The sequence below is a fragment of the Pecten maximus genome, chromosome 1 (assembly GCF_902652985.1).
Source record: "Pecten maximus chromosome 1, xPecMax1.1, whole genome shotgun sequence".
NCBI classification, from domain to species: Eukaryota; Metazoa; Mollusca; class Bivalvia; order Pectinida; family Pectinidae; genus Pecten; species Pecten maximus.
In genome coordinates this window covers 52,715,293-52,742,311 of record NC_047015.1, presented here as the reverse complement: position 1 = coordinate 52,742,311, position 27,019 = coordinate 52,715,293, and the positions used below count along the sequence as shown (strand labels likewise).

General features: G+C 36.0%; 1 protein-coding gene across 1 annotated transcript; it reads right to left on the bottom strand.

Moving 5' to 3' along the window:
• Positions 1–1,323: 1,323 nt before the first annotated feature.
• On the bottom strand, positions 1,324–27,019 carry LOC117337784 (carbohydrate sulfotransferase 15-like). The gene is made up of 8 exons (XM_033898901.1): positions 26,869–27,019; positions 25,476–25,891; positions 13,860–14,091; positions 10,131–10,280; positions 9,066–9,222; positions 8,050–8,206; positions 4,816–4,963; positions 1,324–4,477 (listed from the first exon to the last, which is right to left on the bottom strand). Exons 2-8 carry the CDS (start codon positions 25,824–25,826, stop codon positions 4,086–4,088), a joined length of 1,587 nt encoding a protein of 528 aa, XP_033754792.1. The 5' UTR covers positions 25,827–25,891; positions 26,869–27,019; the 3' UTR covers positions 1,324–4,085.

Sequence of the window (27,019 nt, the reverse complement as noted above, 5' to 3'; positions counted from 1 at the left end):
GTCAGTCAGGGCCAACATGTGCGTATCATTAAGTTGTCATCCCATGCTGATAATTTTGAGAAAGTTAGAATGAATTCCAATAGAAATAAAACAAATGATTGTCAAAAATATGAATTCCCTATATAAAGTATAGCCAAGTTTACTCACTCCCCAGGGGCAAACATGAGACCCAAGGGTCATTAAATTCACAGTTTTGGTAAAGCACCATAAGACCCTTCCGTCTATGGAGAGTTTTTGATTCTACCAAATATGAGAGTTAAGAAGATTTTTGAAATTTCAGTCAATTTGACCCTTTTTAGCCTCGCCCATCAGCCCCTGGGGGTCAGTCAGGGCCACCATATGCATACCATCAAACTGTTATCCCATGCTGATAATGTAGACCAGGTTAGAATGAGTTCAAATACAAATCCAACAAATAATAGTCAAAAATGTGATTTCCCTATATAAACTAATAGTAAAGTTAACCCCCTCCCCAGGGGCAAACGTGAGACCTCAAGGGTCATGAAATTCACAATTTAAGTAAAACACCATGAAACCCTTCCTTCTATGAAAAGTATTTGATTCTATCTTATATAGGTATTGAGAAGAAGATTTTTGAAATTTCAGTCAATTTGACCCTTTTTAGCCCCGCCCCTCAGCCCCTGGGGGTCAATCAGGGCCAGCATGTGCATTTCATCAAACTGTTATCCTATGCTGATAATGGTGACCAGGTTAGAATGAGTTTCAATACAAATCCAACAAATAATGGTCAAAAATGTGATTTCCCTATATAAACTATACTAAAGTTTACCCCCTCCCCAGGGGCAAACGTGAGACCCCAGGATCATGCAATTCACAATTTTGGTAAAGCACCACAAGACCCTTCCATCTATGAAGAGTGTTTGACTCCACCATATATGAGAGTAGGGAAGAAGATTTTTGAAGTTTTAGTCAATTTGACCCATTTTGGCCCCACCCCTCAGGCCCCGGCGGGGGGGGGGGGGGGGGGGGGGGGGGGGGGGGGGGGGGGACCATATAATTCACAATTTTGGTTGACCTTTAGCCATAGAAACTTTCTGCCAAATTTCATTGCATTTGGTTGAGTGGTTTTGGAGAAGTCGAAAATGCACGACGGACGACGGACAAAAGGCGATTAGAATAGGTCACTTGAGATTTCGTCTCAGGTGACCTAATACGTTATGATTTCGTCAAAGCTAACGAACGCTGCAAGGCCATAAGGGCCGAAAAATGATGAGTTAAACTTATGAATAAAAACAAATACCACACATTAAATGTCTGCTTCAAAGAAAATGTTGTTACAAACGAATATGTAGCAAGACAAAATAAAATGATACTGCTTTTATTACAAAATGAATCTAATAAATGAATAAAACAATGCTGTTGGTACACACTCGTAAATACTATGAAAAAGACAAATGTGGCTATTGTAAGTCACATCTTAAAATTGAGAGTTATACATGTATCAGGTAGAACCAATATAACTGCATAATAAAACTGTTCGTCCTTCTAAGACTCGTCGGTGATGCTGAAACAAAGGCCAAAATCTGAATGAAAAGATCTAAAAGATCAATAATTTCATTTCGGTTCACGTACATTTGTATATATGCTAGCGGAAAAAGAAACTCCGGAAAGTTTATTTTCGATAGTTTTGATGATGTACCCTACGCCGTTTCCTGATCCAAATAAGTAGCGTGTGTGCCCACCCCTGGCATCAGTCGCTGCTCTTACTCTCATCAAGGTGTTTATTGACCTTTCAGAGATATTATTCCACTCCTGAATAAGGGCCTGTGTGTGTGTAGGAACGTTATGTGGGATGATGACACACTTCCTAACCCTCCACTTTAGCTTTTCCAACAAATGTTCGTTAAAGTGCCGGCCCATCACAAGGAGATTCCACTTAAACATATCGCAGCCTCCCAATACAAACCTACGCAAACACTACACGCATGTATATTGCACGCACGGGATGACGTCTTTAAGTGACCTGTTGATACGACGTTAAACAAATCAAACCAAACCAAACGATTTAGGACATATCTGGCTGTATGGTAGCCAATAAAGAATTTGCGGGTTGTTTTGAATCAAGAAGTCGCGTCAAACTCTAGCAACATGGGGCGGCTTCGCGTTGTGCTGCTGCAATATAAGGTTACGTTGATGGATAAGAGGAAGAACATTTTGTCTCACGATCTTATCCCGGTATATTACTGCTGTTAGGTTAGCATTGATAACCATGGCAGGTGCGTCACGCCTTGATATAAAAACGTATTCCTGTCTTTACTATAACAGACCCTTCCCCGAATATACTATCGCTCACCACGACGTCGATAGACACATTGTCGTCCCTCTGACATGTAAAGCGAGACTCAGCAGTGAACAACACGCACCTCTAATGGGCCAAACGGAACCGATTGGGTGCTTGTGAAAGCAGCCACAGCATTCGACGTTGGAGTCGTCTCTGCGTAATTGGTGGACTAACATTGGGGCGTCGTGGCATTCAACGAAACTCCCGCAACCGAATCTTAACCGTTCTTGGTTGGTTTGGTTTATTTTGTTTAACGTCCTATTAACAGCTAAGGTCATTTAAGGAAGGCATCCCGTGCGTGCGACACGCATGCGTAACCGTTCAAACTGGCCAAACACGAGTGCCGACAATTTGACGTAATGTCTCCGTCTGAAATTGGTTACTGATGTGTGAGAGACGTGTGCCTCTCCTGGGACGGTCACTCAATCGCCCTATAGCTCTGAGACGCCCAGCTAAACAGGACATTGCTATCACATGCACACCATATTGCTGGGCTACATGACGTTGCGAATGTACCTGCAATATCAGAGTTATGGCCCCTTCCCTTATCGATTTCACTCCATCGCCGCATTTCGCTGTGCAATCGTTTCGAAAAGAAATGTTGTGTTTCTACACTATTTCAATGTTCGATTTGTAATGATTTACCAGCACATACAGTGTATATTGCAAGACTACTCTGGATGCATGTTTCTCTTGATAAATCTACTGAAAGCATGCAACATCGAGCGGGTCACGGTAGACTGAATTTTAACCGAAGATCATGTTCACACTGCACGGAGGTAGTTCAGTGTGAATTTAATTGAATTTAGACCAAGTGGCTAAAAGTTAAACTAGAAAAACTGAATTTGCGTTCCTTTTTTCCGTTAGCAACACTCAAATTAAGTTCATACCTTGTCATCATAAAGGACATTGTAACGACGGCCTCCCTGTGTGCGAGTCTCCTAAATATATGTGTTTAGAGATCTAGAGGCTCTGGGTTTTATTACATTGATGTACTCAAGCTTTCACACGAGTAAACACTTATACTATATTAGTTAGGTGTAGAGTTGCCTGTTTAAAGTCTACATATTTGTGGTTGTTTTCGCCATGCAAAAGCTTTTCAAATTAGATATACACATGTTATATCAACAACTGAATAAAACTTCAAACAAAACAAGCTAAATTCGTTGCCTTTCTTTCAGTATTTTAGTATGAGCAAATTCATTTTGGCATTTCCGTCATTATAGTACATCTTGACAAACCATCGCCGCCATTTGATATGAATGAGTACCATTGTTTGCTATTCAATGTTATCAAATGAAAATATAACATAAAGTGCATTGTTTCAGTTTAGAAGTTTATAATCCACAGCACCAAATGAAACTTATAAACTACTATTATGATTAGAAGCGTCAATCCTTTTTTAATGTTATTGCATCAATACTTGTCAAGTCAATTCGACTGCGATGGTTTCATGGTATATAAGTAATACTAATATATAAAAGCTGAGACAGATCACATTCGACCTAACATTTGTGAAATAATTAAATGTGATGTACTGCTATTAGGGAGGGAAACAATCAAATCAATTAAGGTTTGTATGGTAATAAAGAGCAATACATTACACATTGTACGTCCTGCTCTATTAGATATTTCATGATATAAAAGCTGGTACACACTTTCTTTTGTGTTTCCTTTTCAAATAAAAATAATCTGTAAAAATATTAGAAAAAACCGGGAATGCAAAATGCATGTTTATAAAGGTATGAATTACACATTTGTATACATGCAGCAAGCATTGTTATCACCATTTAGATAATTCAGAATTATTTTTCTTTTTTGACCCCGTTCTGTCGTCTGTATTCATGAACGGTTTTAACTCTAACTCTTGTTCTTTGGTTAACGACAATGTTCTAGATTTAGATATATGGTCCGTTGAATTAGTTTCATTTCGGATTTCTTCTAATCTTTTCTTTTCCAGTTTTTCTAAATACTTTCTCATTTTTTCTTTCGTATCTCTCCAAAGATATTTCTTGTCCTCAAGTATTGTAACCAATTCCTTATTGAACGGCTGAAAGAAATTGTCTAGTCGCACTCTAGTGCTATTTAGCATTGGTCCGATTTTCTTCTTTTTCCCAGTTTCGTATGCCCGTGCACGTTTAGAAATAATCGTTATGTCCCTCTCCGATAGTTCAACTGCAAGGAAAAATAGCAAGAAACTGTCAAAAACATGGCATACAATATTCTTAAATTGATTTAAAAAATCGCATATAACGATATGCCTGCATATGTTCCATTCTGGTGGAATTATGAGAAATGATGGAACAAAAAGAGTTGAAATCCTTGGGTTGGTGGTAAGTTAGTAAATGAAAAACGTTAAATGAGGTTTGCAAAATTTTCGAATGTGCTATTTAATCAGTTAGTTATAACTTCTTAATGGTCCATCAACATTATAAGGCATATGGGGCAAAACAAAAAGAATAAAAAAAAAGAGAGTAGCTATACGAAATCGGTGAAACAGGGAGCAACCTTACCGACGCCAAGAAAATGAAATATTCTTTTGAGATATGATGATATATTGTAGGAATAATCCTCAGATCGAATAATTAGGATTTGCTTCCGAGGGAAAACCTTGAGCCACTCCTTTAAAAACACACTGTAAATGCTGACATGGATCCGTGTCTGAAATAAAACATCAAACTATTAAGTGTATTTGTATCTCATGTAGGTTATATGAAGATGGCATAAATGCATGATAGGAGTTCTTAGTGTTGATTTATAACATGATCGCACCTGAACATGACGTATCATAAGAAACGACTAACTTACACTTCTCTTGCTTACACAGCAGCGACCGAAATAGGGCATCTGAGATTTTCTTTAATGAAATTTTAAATAAATTGACATTCCGATTGTTGATTGTAAGTGAAGTAAGTCAAATCATTCACTCGTGGTACATTCATATATGATAATAAATCTGACCATTAATCTGCGGAACAAGTTACTTCAAAAATAAGAAACATTGCAAACAAGTTATAACACATACCATTCATTACCGCGTACGTGTTTACTTACGGATTACAGAAGGCATACATATATATTTAACAGTTTTTTTGTTGTTTTTTTTTTCGTTTAGTTTAACGTCCTATAAACAGCTAGGGTCATTTAAGGACGTGCCAGGTTTTGAAGGTGGAGGAAGGCCGAAGTACCCGGAGAAAAACCACCGGCCTACGGTCAGTACCTGGCAACTGCCCCACGTAGGTTTCGAACTCGCAACCCAGTGGTGGAGGGCTAGTGTTAAAGCGGGAATGCAGACCGTCCTCTGTAGACAGTCCTGTTAAACTGACCTACGTGGTGAAAATACTTAGTTCTCCATTACAAGTAGAAAAAATATGAGGGTAAAGAGCTCAATTAAATTATTGTTTTTTGAACTAACCCGAACACTGGTGTGAAGCTCTCTGTCAAACAAACACTTGCGGACGTTGTGACGCCTCGTGCAATTCCTGAAATATATCAGTGACTGCAATACAGCTTTGTCAAAAGCTTCTGGGGTCTGTACTCCGCTCTTCAAGAACAGGTAATCGGAGTACAATCTGTAAAAACGAAATGTCATTGTCGTATCTTGATTTAAAGACGGACTAAGGGAGATAATCAAAACTAACGATAAGAAATATATATTGGTAACATTTATTTGCAAAACGACCAAGACGTCATAAATGTAACATATAACGTTACAAAGCAACTCGTTTACAAGGGATCCGTTCCGTGTTCTTTAAAAAATCTCTAGTTTGAAATTCAAGAAAGCGTCTTGTTATCATCAGTTGATTTGTCCTAAACGCCATTTTCCCATAAATACATTTCCAAATTAATATCCGATTAAAAGAACCTCTAAAACATTATGAGGACTAATGTTCTACATTTAGGGAGTTTCGATAAACACATGACTGAACTTTGAGTTACCTAACAAATAGTTTATTTATAAGTTAGATACACTGCCTTCTATCAGTTATGGATATGCAGTCTTCGGTTTGGTTTGGTTTTATTTGCTTAACGTCCTATCAACAGCTAAGGTCGTTTAAGAAAGGCCTTCCGTGCGTACGAAATGCATGCGTGTGGTGAGTGCGTATGCTTGTGTTTATGGATTGTGGACAGTTAAGAATATCAGATCCATGCATTGTTTCAAGCCGTCAGTTACTGTCATCTTTGCCAACCACTTCACATTGATATCTTTGCCAACCACTTCACATTGATCAAGACAATTCACGAGGCTGTGAAAAAGACAGTCCTCGATGGTTATCAACTATTGATATCGCGAAACATCATCAACTTCCCGTTAATTAATACCAAGTGGAATTTAAACTCATTAAACAAGGACTACTTTATCAACTAATGTCAATAATGCATTTTGTATGAAACTGCATAAACAAGGCATTATGTGCATATTTACAAATATTGATGGACAACAACGAATCCGAAAAAAGACAGCAGTATACAAATATTGTATCGGGCAGACAAAATCTTTACTCCGCATTTGTAAAGGGTCCTTTATACATACAGTAATGCAACACGACAGCTATTAGTTCCTCAATTGAAAATATGTTCCGTTATTTTTAATTTCAGAAATGTACTTCAAAGACTTAGTTATTCCTATCGCGATAACTTATATCAATATACTTAGTAGCAAAGGACTTCGTGTAACATTTAAAAAAAATGCTTCTTTGTGAACATAAAGGGCAATACTGCAATGGGGCCCCGCCCACCAGCCCCTGGGGATCAACTAGGGCCAACATGTACATACCATCAAAGTGTCATCCCATGCTGATAATTTGATACAAGTTAGAATGAATTCCAATACAAATCCAACAAATAATAGTCAAAAATGTGATTTCCCTATATAAACTATAGTAAAGTTTACCCCCTCCCCAGGGGCAAACACGAGACCCCAGGGTCATGAAATGCACAATTTTGGTAAAACACCTTAAGACCCTTCCATCTATGAAGAGTATTTGATTTTACCATATCTGAGAGTAGAGAAGAAGATTTTTGAAGTTTTAGTCAATTTGACCCTTTTTGGCCCCGCCCCGCAGGCCCCTGGGGGTGGGGACCATATAATTCACAATTTTGGTTCACCCTCAGCCATGGAAGCTTCCTGTTAAATTTCATTGAATTTGGTTCAGCGGTTTTTGAGAAGAAGTTGAAAATGTAAATTGTTTACGACGCACGACGGACGACGCACACCGCACACCGCACGACGCCGGACAAAAGGCGATTGCAATAGGTCAACTGAGACTTCGTCTCAGGTGACCTAAAAATAAGAAACATTGCAAACAAGTTATAACACATACCATTCATTACCGCGTACTTGTTTACTTACGGATTACAGAAGGCATACGTATATATTTAACTGTTTTCTTTTGGTTTTGTTTTCGTTTAGTTTAACGTCCTATAAACAGCTAGGGTCATTTAAGGACGTGACAGGTTTTGAATGTGGAGGAAAGCCGAAGTACCCGGAGAAAAACCACCGGCCTACGGTCAGTACCTGGCAACTGCCCCACGTAGGTTTCGAACTCGCAATCCAGTGGTGGAGGGCTAGTGTTAAAGTGGGACATTTAACTGGACAGTGACACTGGTACAGATGAAATGCAGACCGTCCTCTGTAGACAGTCGTGTTAAACTGACCTACGTGGTGAAAATACTTAGTTCTCCATTACAAGTAGAAAAAATATGATGGTAAAGAGCTCAATTAAATTAATGTTTTTTGAACTAACCCGAACACTGGTGTGAAGCTCTCTGTCAAACAAACACTTGCGGACGTTGTGACGCCTCGTGCAATTCCTGAAATATATCAGTGACTGCAATACAGCTTTGTCAAAAGCTTCTGGGGTCTGTACTCCGCTCTTCAAGAACAGGTAATCGGAGTACAATCTGTAAAAACGAAATGTCATTGTCGTATCTTGATTTAAAGACAGACTAAGGGAGATAATCAAAACTAACGATAAGAAATATATATTGGTAACATTTATTTGCAAAACGACCAAGACGTCATAAATGTAACATATAACGTTACAAAGCAACTCGTTTACAAGAGATCCGTTCCGTGTTCTTTAAAAAATCTCTAGCCTTCCGTGCGTGCGAAATGCATGCGTGTGGTGAGTGCGTATGTTTGTGTTTATGGATTGTGGACAGTTAAGAGTATCAGATCCATGCATTGTTTCAAGCTGTTAGTTACTGTCATCTTTGTCAACAACTTCACATTGATCAAGACAATTCACGAGGCTGTGAAAAAGACAGTCCTCGATGGTTATCAACTATTGATATCGCGAAACATCATTAACTTCCCGTTAATTAATACCAAGTGGAATTTAAACTCATTAAACAAGGACTACTTTATCAACTAATGTCAATAATGCATTTGGTATGAGACTGCATAAACAAGGCATTTTGTGCATATTTACAAATATTGATGGACAACAACGAATCCGAAAAAAGACAGCAGTATACAGAAATTGTATCGGGCAGACAAAATCTTTACTCCGCATTTGTAAAGGGTCCTTTATACATACAGTAATGCAACACGACAGATATTAGTTCCTCAATTGAAAATATGTTCCATTATTTTTAATTTCAGAAATTTACTTCAAAGACTTATTTATTCCTATCGCGATAACTTTAACTTTGATCAATATACTTAGTAGCAAAGGACTTCGTGTAACATTTTTTTTAAATGCTTCCCTGTGAACATAAAGAGCAATACTGCAATGATTAGTTTGGAACATGGCTTTACCTCTCCGTTGGATCCCTTAGAACAAGGATCAGCTTGACATTGGGGTTCACATGTTTGATCAGATGGGGAGTGAGTATTTTCGGAATGGTTTGATTTCTATTTTGAGGGATCTGTGGCCAACCAGAAAAGTCCCAAAAGTCCATTGGCGTTCCATCTCCTGTAACGATATTCGAACGTATTCAGTATAATTTGGTTTTATACTGTTTAACGTCTAACCAATAGCAATTTTATGACGCCCTGCCCTGTGTGAAAACTGCATGCTTGTTTGTTTTTGGAGGCTGTGGTGTATTTGTTTGTCTGCTACCGAACAGAAGCATACTGCCGAGGGTACCTCGCAGGTCCCCCCCCCCCCCCCCCCCCCCCCCCCCCCCCCCCCGGAGTAGAAGAAAACCCTCTGGTATGTCTTAACTAGGGGTCAGAACCTAAACCTTCCTCACATTGCCGAACGCTCAACTAAAGACAGAATGCGAGGCAGTGTCAAGGGAGACGTTAGGAAAAACGTACAAGTCTGACGGCCTTAAAAAACAAAACAAAAAGTACGATCTAAATAAACTGTGAACACATTTAAAATCAAACCGGTTTAATACGAGAGTACGCCGGTGTATTTTCTGTTATGGCTCCATAACATACATGTATAGAACGGTATAATCCCTATAATCAAATAAACTGTACATTATCCACGTGGAAATTCGCTGTTACGGATGGATTCTTTCAGAAAATCAAAAGCAACGTTACAAATGGAGACTTCATTTTTATGCAATGTACTGATAGCAAATCTTACAAGCCAATGCTTTCCACAACTTATATCGAATCATAAAGGAATAGTAAAAATAGTATATTATCTTTTATATTAGTTCAGTAATGTAAAGAGTAACATAGAAAACATTTGCTGATTACTTTAGAATACCGAAACCATAAATATTATTTTAGCTAGATGGAAAGTAACAGGAAGCGATACGGCTGCATCTCCATGTACGTTCTCTATGTATATTACGATAAAACGTATACGATTTCATTCATTTTAGTTGTAAGTACTTAGAAAATCATGACTAAAGCAAAATGTACCTGTAATGAGTAGATGCAAATCACCTGTATCCAGATTTGACCGATTTTTGTTCACTTGAATCGTTCGTTGAATGTGTCCTGCTGCAGAGTCGAAGTAGCCCAGGTACTTATCAAACGGCTCTTTTCTCACCAGTCTTTTCAGTCCGTGTCCTACACAGAATATAGAAGAGATGACAATTATTTTCTTTGGAAAAGATATTTGTAACGAAAGATATCAAAGCTTCAAATCATGGACATTATGGAACATTTTCTTCAGATAAGTCAGTATATTCTGTAACAAATCATCGAACGCGCTTGAATCAAATACATGTTAGAAATTTAAACGTGGATGTTTCTTAAACTGTTGAATTGAAAAATGCAGTTGTTTCTGATACAATTTGTGGACCGTCTGTTCTTTTAAGGTTATGTCCAGCTGTGAATCTGATGAAGTTCTCAGTGAATTGATATGGAAAAGCAATATGTGCCTTTTTTAACCTTCAAATTGACCCATTTTCGAACATTTCGTCAGCTGTCGATAATGTACTGGTATTCGCATGAATATTTATTAGCCCCCTACCGGTGAAAGCGAGGGAACTAGGTTTCCTTCACGTCTGTCAGTCCGTCAACTCATGTATCCCGCACCTTTTCTCGGCCATGCTTCAAGGTATCTTGGTGAAAATGTGTATGAACCTTTTAGCCGGGGCCGGTAGGGGAATGTATTGCTTTAGCAATGCTCTCATAATGCTTGTTAATAATTAGGGTATCGAGAACAGTGATAGATTCCCCGTCACCCCTTAATGAAAAAGACTTGAAACCATTCCTGAATGAAGGGAAAGATAAACAAACTAAAAAAAAAAAAAAATCTAGATCCTCATTCTCACTCCGTTACATAACATGTAACAGAGAGAGAATAAGGATCATGATTTTAATTAGATTTTTCATGTAACGGAGTGAGAATTAGGATCTCAATTTTAATTAGATTAAAACAAACTCAAAATAAAGCTAAAAATCGTCTGTAAACTTACTTAACAAGTGACAAAAATAAGAGTTAGAAAACTGTGATGGAACCTTTTGCATCCCATTACTAAGACTGGAACCTAAAAAATTTGTCTGAAGCCCTATGTGTCTTTATCACGGAATTTGAAAATGAATCCGGAAAAGAATAAATACAGATCAAATTGAAATTGTTGTGTCTATTCAGCATAACTTTCGTTTAAGTGGTAAATACGCTTTTTTTGCATGATATAATGTTTTCCATAATCAAGCCCATTACAAATGCAAAGGTGAAGAAATAAGGAATGGCACTTGACAGAACACAGGATATTTTATGGTATTTTGATATATCACGGTTAGACACTCCTCGTTAAAACTTTTGAGTATCATGATATACATGTATCCCATTGGACTTCATTTCGCTTTAACGACAGAAAATGAATACAGAAATTTATTGTATGGGCTAATGTCTTAGATAAAGCTATTACAGGACTCGGGTGGCCGCCAGTATCTCTAATGCACAGAAGCTATATATCTAAAACTAACACCGGTGGTTTGTCTCATCGGACATAGTAACAAGGATAGATGGGTTGTACAACTATATATCAAATACGTACAGGCAAGCAAGATGGATGGATTTAATATCAATAAATAGCAATAACAATATTCAGCTGTCCAAGTTCCGATAACAGGGTTGGTCTGTTTTTTTTATTGTTTAACGTCCTATCAACAGAAAGTGCCATTTAAGGACGGCATAGTGACCGAGCTGAATCTACATATTATACAATTTGAGAAAAGATCCATGACGAACTTTCTGATAAATAGCAATAAAAATTTTTAATTGTCAAACCTGGGCTAAAATCAGTTGTAGTAATCAAATAATCCTGCGGAAAAGACAGGATTGATTTGCCTTATCTGTATGCGAGATGAAAAAAACTAGCATAGTATGTACATATATCTTTTTGTTACTATTTCATACCAGTAACCGATAAGAATGTTGTTTTTTTCATCTGCGCCTAAAATCTACTTTAACTGGACCATACTAGTACCTAGATACTCCAATTGGCGTTCATACTCTGCAAGAATTAATCAAAAACTATGTCAAGAAGCTCGGTTTTAGGGCCACTTAAATAACCACTCATTGCGGGCAAAGACAGTGACATGTGTATTTCCTGCTGTAGACGGCAACTCATAGCAAGAAAACAGGACATAGGTCAAGTATCATGGGTCTATACAAAGGAACAAGTGACGAACCACAGAAGAAAATGAGTGAATTATTCGTAGTGAATTGGAATGAAAATTGAAGATGTTGTGCATAAAGCACAAGATTCATGAAAATACTATATTTGCTATAGAAACAAAACACAAATAGATATATGTAACATCAAGAATAGGGCAGAGAATACAAGTGTAATAATTTGAATGGGGTTACTGACTGGAAGTAGATGAAATTAGAGGATAGGTATAGTGAACTATGAAACTGGAAACAATGGCATTTACAAAGAGTGATGGATTATTTACATTCTTTCGTGTTGAAATATTTACTATAATGAGGCAGGTTTGGTATAATATTGAAATGTTTGTATACTTATACGCAGACTGTCCATTATTGGAAAATAATGAACCATCGCATTAAATAATTGACTCCCTGTCGTCCATTTTCCAACACAATGTACTATTACAACAATACATTTTTAGACAACTGGGCTTTAACAATGGTTGGCTACCTTTCCATGCTAACACAATACAATTATTTATCGTCAATGTTCGTTTTGATAATGTAAACACATACAAAACCTTGAACAGTGTATACACTGTCCGTATGTATCACAGAATATAAGTACCTATAGCTAGATTTATCAGTTGCAACCATAAACGTATGTTTACCAGTACGTCCTTCACATATTTCGTTTGATAAATGTTGTTTCATTTCATACCCAATATTACTCGTAATTGTTTGGCCCTTATGACCTTTTCATTGTCGATGGGCCGTTAAGAATGTAATAATTAGCATCTTAATGTTAGATAATTAATAAATAATTGTAGGGTCAATATATAATTCAAACTGTTTACATATTCTTAATCATACAAACATTAATGTTTTTATTCCTAGAAGATGTAAATAGATTTTTCAATTTCATAATTGGAAGCAAAATCATTATTAATATCAGTGTTTAAATTAGCAATATCAAACTAACAAAGCACGGATGTGCTCGCACCGCTTAACAGAATTTATTTGTTGAGTTGCAAATAAAACATTCATAGAATTCTGACAATATATGTACGTCTCGGGAAAAGTTTATTTTCACATTTTGTTAATATCTTATTTATTCTAAAAAAAATAATTTAATGATATTTTCGTTTTCATTTTAATGTGTTCGTTCATATCTGTTTATTTTTTCGGTCGTTACCTGCCGGTTGTGTATTCCCGACTTGTTAGAACTCTGGTGAGATAAACATACACTGTTGCCAATTGATTTATTCATGCAAATCAGGTTGACGTATGATGGCTACCTTCAACTGCATGTCAGCAATGTTTTATGTTATCGCAAACGAGCAAGAATGTACATAATTTGCTACATATTTGCGTAATATGGTTTGGGAGTCAATTCTACATTATACTTTCTCGTCTCCAAGACACAATTGACCAGTGAAACATATTTACAATGAAGTGGTAAACTTACAATACTATTTCCAAATTGACTAATCTTGGTTATGTTTAACTTATATAATAATAATAATGTAAGTTAAAAGTACCATAGCGTGTCCACGGCCACCATGATGTTTCCTTGTTGAGTACTCCGAGGTTTGGTAAGATCTGTGGATGTTGTGTGATCCTAGCGAATAGGTCAGTTGATCCACTCTTGTCAACCCCTATTAGGTGAAAATAAGGCAGGCAACGCAGGGAACGTACTGATACAGGTCCCACCGTCTTACACACGTCATAGAAACAGGGATTTTTATAACCTTTTGGAATGAAGGAGATATTCTGTAACCGATAAAAAAGTTTCGATATAATATATGTTACATGCACAATTTTGTGCAATATGACATTGGACATATTATTGAATTGTCAAATTTGAAGCACAGAAAAATAATTCTAAGATTAAGACCACGATGGAAAGCAATAAACATACAAATGATATATGCGTAGTTGCCTTGATGGATAATGTATTAAATAAAGAGGCCAAACACTGTAGCTCCTTCCACCTGCTGCCCCGATCGCACGATCGTATGAAGTTACTTAAAATTAGGATAATATTTTTATTCCTCTTCCTAAACGATTTCTATCCAATACCTCCCTTTATAGTGCCTCATCTTTGGCCTTTAGTTGAGCGTTTGCCCATTGTAGAAAGGCTTTGGGTTCTGTTCATAGTCGAGACATGCTAGAGTCTAAAAATACCAATGGCTACTTCTGCTGAACGCTAAGCATTTTAAGGAGTAGAACGACTGGTTTGCCAGTATAATATGATCTGGCGATGTATCCTTAGCTGTATGCTTTAGTAAGTAAGCAATATTAAATCGACATCAGTCTCGCGTTATCACAAGGCGACAAACACGAACATATCGCAGCCTCCTAAAAACACAAACTCCACATACATACATCTTGCACACAGGGGAAGCCATCTTAAATGACCATAGCCATTGATGGGACGTTTAACAATACTAAAGCAAACCAAACTAAACGGACAGACGACCCACATGGGATTGGCTATAATAAAATTGTATTGAATAAAATTGATGACTATTTATATTATGATGATAACAAGTTACCTGTTTTGTGAACATAAGAACATCCCGATAAAGGCAATAAAAATAATTTTTTGATTAAAAAGCAAACAGGTTTTGCTCAATCTTGAGTTAGATATTTAGATTTGAATGGGAACACATTTCAACATGATTTAACTAATGAAAGTATATTTCAGACATGTGCATGGATTTTAACTCAGCCGTAGCCAATATGTAGTGTAAAACCATGTGGTATTGTATTATAATCATGCCTTCGGAGACAATGATGTATATGTGTTTTATGACACTTAAGTTAACAACTCTGTCGTATATTTGATATTGAGTCACAATTACATTAGATTACTCAAATAGCATGGCAACAAAAACCCTGAACTTTGTCAAATATAAAAAAAAATCAAAGAGGAATATTTCTTGATGATACTAGTTTATCTTTATGGAAACCTTTGTTCGAATATGTTTCTTTTTCAGAACGTACTTCTAGTTTTGTCTTGTTTTGTCCGCAATGCAATGCAAACCACACATTTATAAAATAATTATGTTTTGCATTTAAGGCCGGGTACACGAGGATTTAAGGAATAACTTCAGTTCAATGTGCGATTCGATATTTCATCAAAGCTGGTAGTAAGTACAGAAACATTTAAAAGATATTGAAATCCGGGTATGAGCAGTGCATTACAGGTATGCACTGCTCATACCCGGATTTCAATATCTTTTATGTCGAGTGATGTATTCATGTTACCCCCTGTAGCTTCGACGATATTATATTGTTTTACAGCCCATCGACAATCTAAGTCATTGAGAGCCACTCAACGCTACGCTAAAAGGACATCGATATAAAGGAAACACAACGAGCCCCGACTAAAATGTCCATAGGTAAACTATCTAAAAATCACGATCCAATCGGTTACAAAGAACATTATATTATATAGCACATAAATAATTAAATATATCGAAAAAGCATTTCATAGATGAAATGGTAAATAAGGTCTCACAAGACTTTTGAAATCGGAGCATTCGATCATTAAATGCTCGGCAATAAATTTGACAGCCGGCATGACAAAAAAAGGGATCTTCCTGTCGTAAAATATTTATATGGGTGATATATGTATGGATTTTGCGCCAACGCGAGAAGATAACTTCCTCTCGACAGTGTGGTCTACTTTGAACAACGTGCCTACTTAAAGTTGAATACAGCGCAATTTTTAATCAGGTTTGTTGTCAGTGGTTGGCAAGAGGCCCAAGGGCAGTGACGGTCACCCGAGTGTCCACATTTTTCAGTTAATTCAATTAACCTTTTTTGGCCCCACCCATCAGTCAAAGGGTCAGTCTGAGCCACCATGTGCTTGCCATCAAAGTTAGAATGAATTCCAACAGAAATCAAACTGATAGTCAAAAATGTGATTTCCCTATATAAACTATAGTTAAGTTTACCCCCTCCACAGGGACAAACGTGAGACCCCAGGGTCATGAAATTCTCAATTTAGGTAAAGCACCTTAAGACCCTTCTATCAATGAAGAGTGTTTGATTCCACCATAACTGAGAGTAAAGAAGATTTTTAGTTTTTGTCAATATGACCCTTTTTTGCCCCGCCCCTCATGCCCTTGATTGGTGGGGACGATATAATTCACAATTTTGGTTGCCATTACCCATAGAAGCTTCCTTCCAAATTCATTGAACTTGTTTCATCAGTTTTGGAGAAGAAGTCGAACATGTAAACTGTTTACGGACGGACGACGACAGACAAAAGGAGATTAAAACAAGTCACTTGAGACTTCTCAGGTAGCAGTGTACAGTAAAAATGCCCAATTGTGATTTGGTTTGGTTTTATTTATCTACTTTCCTATCAACAGTTAGGTCATTTTAGGGCGGCCTCCCGTGCGTGCGATATGCATGGGTGTGGTGAGTGCATGTGTATTTTGGGAGGCACATGTTTTATATATGTAAACATAACAGTTAACCATACATATTACCCATAATAAAGTATACATATTTGCAATCTAAACAACATTGACAATTTCAATAAAGCTCTGAAGGATAATTAAATTTGTTTTTGCTATGTTTTTCAGACCTGTGATTACCACGCTAACGACTTCTAAAACAATGCAAAATATAATGATATTTGACAAGAAATGACACAATAATGCTCTACACATTTTTTTCTGAAACCGTTTTGAAATTAAATAAATCTGTCCCTAAGACACAATTAATTATGTTTTGAAATATGTTGTACATTAATTTCTCCTGCAATCTTTACTATGATGCACCATTTTTCGCTGTAGGTAAAATAAATTTCCGGTGTAACCACACTGTCGGAAAATCCGGAAATTTTAATTTTAACAAATGTGAAACCTGTATGTACTACTTCCTTATGAAAATGCTAAATTAGTGTACATTTATTTATTTTCATTTTTTATGCATATAATATCGGAGTTATTAAAATGGTAGTTTCAACTCCTGCTTAGCGCTCAGCATATTGGAAGTTGGACGATCGGTTCGCCCGTTGTCAGTATAATGTGACCGGGTGGGGTGTCCTGCAGGATGTCTTCGGCAGTGTGCTTCATGATCAATGAGGTAGCACAATAAATCGGCAAAAGTGCCGGCCAATCACAAGGAGACTTAACACGAACATACCGCAGCCTCCCAAAACACACATACGCACTTGCCACACGCATGCATGTCGCACGCACGAGAGGCCGTCCATAAATGACATAAGCTGTCAATAGGATGTTAAACAAAATAAACAAAACCAAACCAAACCAAACCGGAGTTTTTTGCTTAACAAAACAAATCATCCATGGCCAGCCAGTCTTTCTGTGGTCTACTACATCAGGCAACTTCAAAATCGGAGTATGGCAGTTTTATGTCGTTTCATTGTAGGTTAAGTGCTACCTCGTAGATATATCTCTACTCCATGAGTTGTGAAAAGACCAACATTTGTATGGCATGGCAACACTTAATATCTTGATAGCGTATTCCATATCCAGCTTTTTTTCTCTTTTTTTTCCAGGCCTTGATTTTCTTATTTTTAAATATTACTAACACATGTCCTCACAAGTTACTCTAGTTTTAGTTCATTAAGACACAAGTATAAGGAATATGTCTAAAACCCTCTCATTAATGGTGTGTTGACGTTATTTTCTTGCAACAAAGATCCTTTTCTCATTTTGCTGTTGAGGTGGACAAGTTTTGAGTAGACCTGCAACTGATATATATCACTGAATTGCATTACATTTTACCATGGTTTAAACTAATGCAAACATGGATTCAAACTTAGCCAGAGCCAGTGTGTTATGTAACAAGGGGACCCATAAGACCCGTATCGCACCCCTAGATATTTCAGTAATGGTGACAAAATACTCTTTAAGTTAAATTAGAAATACTTTCTTTTTCGTTTTTAGGATCTGCCTCTCGGTACAATGTATTTCCCCCATAGTTATCAAGAAGCCACCTGCACGTATCGATGAGGTTCAGGTTGACATTTGGACTTCAAAAGCAATTGCAAGTAGGGAACGATATTATATATATGGCAGTGTTATATATCACAACATATGTGATACACATTAGCTAGTATGCTTCGAAACATATTTTTTTAGATTAGATGTTTTGTCGATATTTGCAAATAGTTTAAGAAATAGATAAATAAAAAACGCTCAAGTATTGATGTAAAGGGTTGTAAAGTACCGCTGCATTTGCTATTTTACTATTTAATTGGCCCTTAAATATATGGTCCGTTTGACATCTCGAGTCATATAAAAAGAAGAGAAACAATTAGGTGTCTCAACAGGCTTAAAGCACATACGCTGGCAGGACATGTTTTCAAGTTATATGGTGTCTGCAGGGTATAAGATACTGCAACGGGTATAAACAAACACACGTGGAGGTTGTAGATGTAGCTAGATCAAAACCAACTATATCACTATGTAGCGAATTATTTTGTGTATCTGGTGTAAATAAAAGAAAAAGTTTTGAATACATACTTTGCTACGATTCTAAACGTCCGTGTTTTGATGCTGATGAAGCAGATATATTTTACCTGCCGATAGCAAAGGGCTTGCCTTTCAATCACAAATATTTAATTATGCAATGTTTTTTTAACGTCTGATCGGTCGTAATAATGAAGGTATCCGCCATATAAACTCGCCGATTATTATGTTATTAAAAGTGTTTAATATCTTAATTAGATTTTTTTGTGGAATTTTATCACAATAACTCTCGGTTATAAAAAGTACTTACATAAGGTAATTTGTCAAGGTACACAATGTAGTCGCCGACAACACTACAAGTCAACAACTCACCTACCCGCTGACTTAAGCGGAACTCGCCTCTGACACACTACATAGATATGTGTAGAAATTAAACGGTCACCGCTGCATATTAAATTGTTGAATGACAGAAATAATAACGTTTCTACTGCCGAAGTGTTCGGAATACCTATAAACTGTCACCGTTGCCTATTAAATCGGAAAACACGCCAACTCGGTGACAATAACGTTTTATACGCACATTCACAGCTCAACCTCCTGTGTTCATAAATTTTGAAATCGGTAAAACGTTTCGTCAAGCTATTCAGTTATTAAGAAGCAATTGTTTAGCAGAATATAGCTTCGATATAATTACGTTGACTAAAATATGAACAAACATCTGAACAAGATCCATATGTATTTATACATTCCATATAGCAATCATTCCACTTGAAATGTCTGGACAATTTTTGAAAATAACTTGTATATCAAATGTAATATATATTACAATTTGTGTTTGCTCAAAATGAATATGAGAAGTTGTTGATTTAATTTTATTCTCAATTCGTCATGTAGCCCTATTGGTCTACACTCTTGTATCGTGTATACAAAATCTATAAAAAAAAGGATCATTATGCATGTATACAAGTTAATGAAACTTTTAATTATAAACAAATATAAAGACAAGTCCTCAAGTGTATAATATCCTTGCAAGTTTATAGTAAATGTATCTTATTTCTTTTACAACTCACCATAATATTAAAAAATGTAAATAGTAGTTTTTATATTTAAATATTTACTGAATAAAGAACCCTCGAACTCCCTTGAAAGTTTTAATGTAGAATACATGCTTCTGAGGGATCTTACATTAAGATTAGATATTCTAATACTGCAGTGATTCTGGATTTAGTCCTATAAATAATGATTAAATATATGCAACAGCTGTGGCAATAATTATGTAGTAAAGTGATAAGCAGATATGAATTATAAACTAGCTGGTGTGTGATTTGGTAATAGTCCTCACAATGTAAGAATACATATTTGCAAAGATCTTATAATTATCCATTGTTAAAAACACTACTTTGGAGAATGTGGACACATCAATAATTTCATAATATAACATCATGATGATGTACAAAGGAATAAAAGCCGTGAACTGGATAGACATTAGCTATAATTAAACATCAGGTAATATGGTCAATACCTCAGAAATACAACTAAACATACCCATAGCCGGTTCATCGTAAAAGATGTTAAAAGATAGAGTCGGAGGCAGCATGGTTTCAACACGAGTTGGGACTATTGATAGATTTACAAGCATGATAACACATAAGATTCGGTTTACCTTCAATTATCAAGTTAGCATACAAATCAGATACTGTACAGCTAACCTTTGATGAACTAATTGTTTCAACTAGCACTTCATATTATCAGCAAAAGATGGCATTAAATAATATGAATGTATCGGAGTAGATTTTTGATAATAATAGCAATTCTAATATTTGTCAATAAGATGAAAGATAAGAGATCCAAGAGGGATCTTGGCGCCCACCATTGAATGATCTTTATAGGTTCCATGTCAGATTGATCTTCTCTATATTTTCCCCTTTCTCTTACTAATTTGTGTCAATTGAGAAACATCCCTCCAGTATTTTTTCAAACAAGGGGAACCTATATATGAAATCTGAGATTTAGCGATAATGACTGTCCGTTGGCCATGTTGTTTCAAAATAATCCAAGATTGATGCGTGTCGGCCATGTTGTTTTCAGAATGGTTCCAAAATGCAATATGCATAACCAGGCACCAAGGCGAACCTACATATGGAATTTGGGAAAGATCCCTTCAGTACTGTCTGAGAAATAGCGATAACAAACTTTAACTGTCAAAATCCAAGATGGCTGCCTGTCGGCCATGTTGTTATCCGACTAGTCCCAAAATGCAATATGCATAATTAGGCACCAAGGGGAACCTACATATGAAATTTGAGAAAGATCCCTTCAGGACTTTCCTGGAAATAGCGATAACATACTTCAGTTGTCAAACTCCAAGATGGCTGGCTCTCGGCTATGTTGTTTTCAGAATGGTTCCAAAATGCAATATGCATATGAAATTTGAGAAAGATCCCTTCAGTACTTTCTGTAAAATAGTGATAACATACTTCAATTGTCAAAATCCAAGATTGCTGCCTGTCGGCCATGTTGTTTTCAGAATGGTCCCAAAATGCAATATGCATAACTAGTGAAGAAGAAAGGGAACCTACATGTGAAATTTGAGAAAGATCCCTTCTGTACTTTATGAAAAATAGCGATGACAAGAGTTGTTTACGGACGGAGGGACGGAGGGACGGACCACTGACGCAGGGCGATTTGAAAAGCCCACCATATGTTGATAAACAGAGATGGCCATGAAAATGAAAGCGTGTTCAAAACATGCCCTTGGCATCGTCAACATTAGATTGTGAATAAATGGTAGAAAGTTTATTTTTTAAAGTATATGTTGTCATAGCATGAGATTGTTTGAAATTGGCTAAATGAGCAAAAGGAACTACTAGAGAGAACTGCTAGGATGTACCTAAAGGCCAGAATTTAATGTTGAATATTGGGATAAAGTAGACTGTTTTTGTAAATGCTAGTAACACTGTTATTATAAAATTTGGTGATATAAAAACCACCACTAAAATATACTGTTGTCAAAATATAATCTTTAAGTTTAGTTGATGAACCAGCAAGGGTAACAGAGACTACTGTCACTGCTATCAATGTACTTTTCACAAATAATATAAATCAAATGCAAAAAAAAAACACAAACGTTTTATATGCAAATATGCAGTGACTCTTTTATTAATTTCACTTGTTCAACTGTATTCAAACAGAATACTGATGTATGCATTGGTTGGGAAGCTGCAGCTTTTGACTCTAATGAACTTAATAATTCCTAACTGTTACTATAACATATTGAAAACTGTATTCCACTTACAAATACGTCCAAAAATTAAATTAGACTACAATAGATATAGACTTGATATAAAAGCTAAAACCAGTAGCTCTAATAGATTGGACAAGCTTTAGGCATATTAGCAACGATATAGTTGATCTAGTCAGAAAAGCAAAAATAAGATATGATAAAATGCAAAAGTCACTCCATGATCAGCCTTTTTCTTCTAATAAATGGTGCAAAATAAACTAAAAATCAGTGATAAACTCTACCAAAGTATCTAACTATCAACCTCCACTACCTGGAAATAGTTATACACCATCCGTTGATCAGGCGGAGTGTCTTAATAACTATTTTAGCTCAATTTCAACTCGTCCTGAAAACTTAGAACCTCTTACTCCACTTGAAAACAACTTCCCATTTAAACTAGAAAATATAATCAGATCTGAGCAAGACATTTAAGATAAACTATTAATATTTAATGATACAAAATTCAACTGGTCCAGATAACATAATACCCAAGATTATAAAGAAATCATCCCTTCACTATTACGACCTCTCACACTCTTATGTAACAATACTTTAGAAACAGGTATTATACCATCTGCTTGGATATCGGTATACCTTCATGCTATACCTGTATATAATGGCAAAGGATAGGAAAATGATGTCCAATATCCATCAGTAAACTTATTGAAATAGTCATTTTCAAATATTTGTTTAATCATTTGAAAAATTGTGATATGATAACAAAGCACCAGGCTGGCTTCTGACTAAAATATTCCACAGTTATCAGCCACTCAGGATCAGTCTATTCCTTCCAATAAATGTTGAATACACTATACGTATGTATCTAACTCTCTACCTCCACTAAGTGAAAATAATTATACATCATCCATTTGATAAGGCGGAGTGTCTAAACAACTATTTCAAATGTTTACTTTTATCAGTTATTAGAAATATTTAAAACCATTGTAAATAATTTGGACCAAAATAATGAAACTAGATTTTTATTAGTGACGTTAGTAGGGCGTTTGATAGAAGATTGACATGGGGGTTTATTTTATAAATTAAAATCCTATGGAATAAAGTGAAAATTTTGCAATCTTTCTGACAGGAAACAACGAGTATCAACATATTGTTTTTTATCAATCTAATTAAAATCGATATCCTCATTCTCACTCCGTACTCCGTTGCACGAACCGAGTGAGAATGAGGATCTCAATTTTAATTAGATTAGGTTAAATTAAAGATTAAAAGACGTACAAGCAGGAGTCCCACAAGGCTCGGTCGTGGGTCTATAATTGTTTTTATTATATGTAAATAATATTACTGACTAAGTAACAAGTAAAATAACTCTTTGTTCATGATACTTCTCTCTATGATATAATTGATAATAATCGAAATGAAATTTCATTGAAACTTACAAATGAGTTTAGTAATAAAGGTACATTTGCAGAAATTGAGATATCCATCTCAATCGATGTATGACCTGTTTCCCCCTGAATTGGTGCATGGCAGTTCATCAGTAAATCAGTTGTATTATTATAATTAATATAATGAATAATTGATTTTATGTACTTCTTTAATACATGGAGTTATCCTCATTTACTTGTGGTAGCGGATACCACTGCGGAATAATGCATGTAAATGTTATTGCAATACAACGTAATATGGAATGGACTTACATAGGCTAAGTCTGATGCCCGATCCCTCTGATTCATTGAAAGTCAATAAAATTTTGTTGAAATTGAGAAATGTATGTATGCCTACAAAACAGTTTTATCTATAATGTATTATGTATAGGTAATGGTTCTGTTACGTTTTATTTATAGTGTTTCTTAAATTTAAACGGTTACGTGATGCGACGTTAATAAAGTATTACAAGGGTTTTGTTCCGTTTTATAGTTATTCCTTTTGCAAACATGACATGTACGTAATATCATTATTGAAGTGACTACGTGAAAGAAACTTCATCGTGCCTTTAAATTGGCAAAACTACACCAAACTACGAGTGACAAAACAAAATATTGCATATACAAGTACATGTATTAAGCAGTCTTTACACAAAACTTATACTAGTGACAGAGCTATGATGATAATATATTATTGACAAATATTGACCAAATTGTGCACTAAAAATGACAACTTGATTAACTCGAGCATTCGGATAAACTAAATTCCGCCATTTGTACTACTCAAGTATTCAAGAACAATCAGGCTGTGTCGTTGGTAACAAGAAAGTATTAACAAAACAAAAAAAACAAAAAACAAGAAAAAAAAACAACCTAGATATGATAAGATCCCAAATCAATCGCCTCTTAAGGTTATGCAATCCTACCTGCAGGGATTACACGAGGAATGATCAATCACTTTCGCTCAGTTGGTGATTCGAATTTTGATCAAAGCTGGTAGTTTTTAATAATGTTTGTCAAAGCCCACGTCAACGTCCGGGAGATCAATTCGAGCTGCCTCACGTAACTAGGAAATAATGAAGAGACCCGGGCCTGTTGTGGTATTTGCAGACTTAAAATGCAAACTTCAAATCTGCTGCGAAACACCATTGAGGAAGGACAAACAAATCTTATATAAATGAGACTGGTGTAATCCATGTAACTCGGATCGCAGGGCCCGAAAGTGGACCTATTTTTTATTTGCTTTGAAGCACTACTCCTTCTTAAACTATGGATAAATTGCATTGGAGGGGGGTCATATCCATATATTAATGTGGCTGGTTTGACCCCTTGGGCGGGGGGCGGGCGATCAAAAGGGAGAACTTTGCTGAAAATTTGCTTTAAAACCCTACTCCGTCTCAGCCCTTCCAAAAATGGTGTGAAACATCCTTGAGGTTAGGGAGAAGAATAATATGTTATTTAGATGAGGCTGGTGTGACTCACATCATAGGGCCATTTGCGGGACATTATAAGGGAAGCTTTGCTGAAATCTTGTTTTTAAACCCCACTTTTTCTTACACCACGAGTGAATTACAACGCAATTTGGTGTGAAACATAATTTGGAAGGGAAATCATGTTTTATATAGATCAGGTTGGTACCTTGAGGCAATAGTGGACGAACCTTAAAAGGGGAATTTCGCTGAAATAATGTTTTCTATATAAAATGGTTCAATTGTCAGATGACTGTTAAGGGCAATAGCTCTCTGTTCGTTTCTTCTTTTATTTACTCCTTAATACTAACCGTGTTCTCGCAAGTAACCCTGACTGTTTTCAGTACATTAAATCCCTCTCAAGCAAACAGTGTCAAAAACACCAACATAGGTCCGATATATTGCTTGCTTATTTATTTTGATTTATTTGACATTTTGATATCAATGAACCAGGTCCTATGGCTTTGAATACAGAAGTTCTTTTTGGCAACAAATGTTCGTCTCTGATATTGATGTTTCGTTAACCATTTGTAAGAAATTAAGAAATATGTGTTATACTTACGTATTTCAATATGTCTTCCACGTATGTACTATTGTATGGAAACTGAGAAGACTCATTCGAACACCACTCATAAGGCTTCACTTCCGGAAAAGATTTAATCTTTTGTTCATACACCGTAGTAACGTTGGTGAAGAAATGTTTTTCAGAGTCACTTTCTTTTTTTGAGAAATATTTCTGCAGTTCCTTTTTATCTGCTTTGAAAGAATGCAGCAGTTTCTCTATCATGGAGTCATTGGTGCGTATGTGGAAATATCCAATAGCTGCACCCAATAATATAAATCCTAAAAGTGTAGATGCAATGTGGCTTCTTCGGCAGCATGCTAATTGCCGCATGCGTATTTTTGTTCGCATTGTTTTTGTCAGAAGTTCATCAAGATCCAATATCGTACTGAACAGGCGTAGGCATATGGTAGAATCTAAAGGGAATGATAAAACATATTGAATTAACCATTTGTGTTATTTCAGACTGCTCATCATTCAGGTTAACCACTTGATGAATAAAATATATGTCTTCATAATAAGCACTGTAAGTGCTTAACAAATGCATTAACCCAACCCGGTCCTTTTTTTTGTTCAAATCAGTCCACTTCTTTCTCTTAGGAAATAAGCGTTCCGTGCGAACGAAAATGACATATTAACTCAAGAGCATTCAAACCAATGTCGAACATACGTTAAATTCAGGTTATGAATTTACTTACATAAACAATATGCACAAAGCTTTAAAGATAAAGTCTACTTATTCCTGAGTTCTGAATGGTGTAATTTAATTCTTCTTAAAATTGCACATTAGTTGAAACAACTAGCTTTTACTCAGCATGACAATACATTCCGAGATACGGATCAGCTCATTTTAAATCATGCTTCGGGAGTAGAAGATGATGCTTACCAGGAGAATAATGAACTAACAAATCAACGATATAAAAATGCTTCATTACGTAGGACGAATACCATATCGACCCTTTATTAGATGCATTTCGTGTAAGGCGAGCATTGGTTTCATATCGACATTAATTCAATAAAATTAATTATACAACCGTTATTCAAGCATATCTTTATTCATTAACATACAGTACATGTATACCAAAGTATGAAAATATATCAAACTCTCGAAATAAAATAAGGTATATGTATTGTGTGAAATAGGCGTTTAACAGTAAACAGTGTTTGTGTTGATATCATATACGATAACGTTATGTAAATAATCAAAACGTCTGTTTTAAAGAGGTTTTTAAGGACGTCTAGATGCAATGCCCTGTTCAATTTGATGTGCTTATATAGATAAATAGTCATAGCTTTCACCGTTCTGCAGTTTACTAGAGTCTTGAGAAAATTGCAAATGTTATATTCATATAAAAATAGATAGCGGCGTTACGTATACGTATAAAAAGATTACCTGCTCAAGGTGGATTATCCAAGGCGAATATTCTTTTTATAAAATGACAAACCAAACCATCTTTGTTCGTCCTAATGAGTAGTCTTCTGATTAAAAGATATTACATGTGTCCGCCTTGAGTAGTTACTATATTGTCCACTTGTGATTGTGT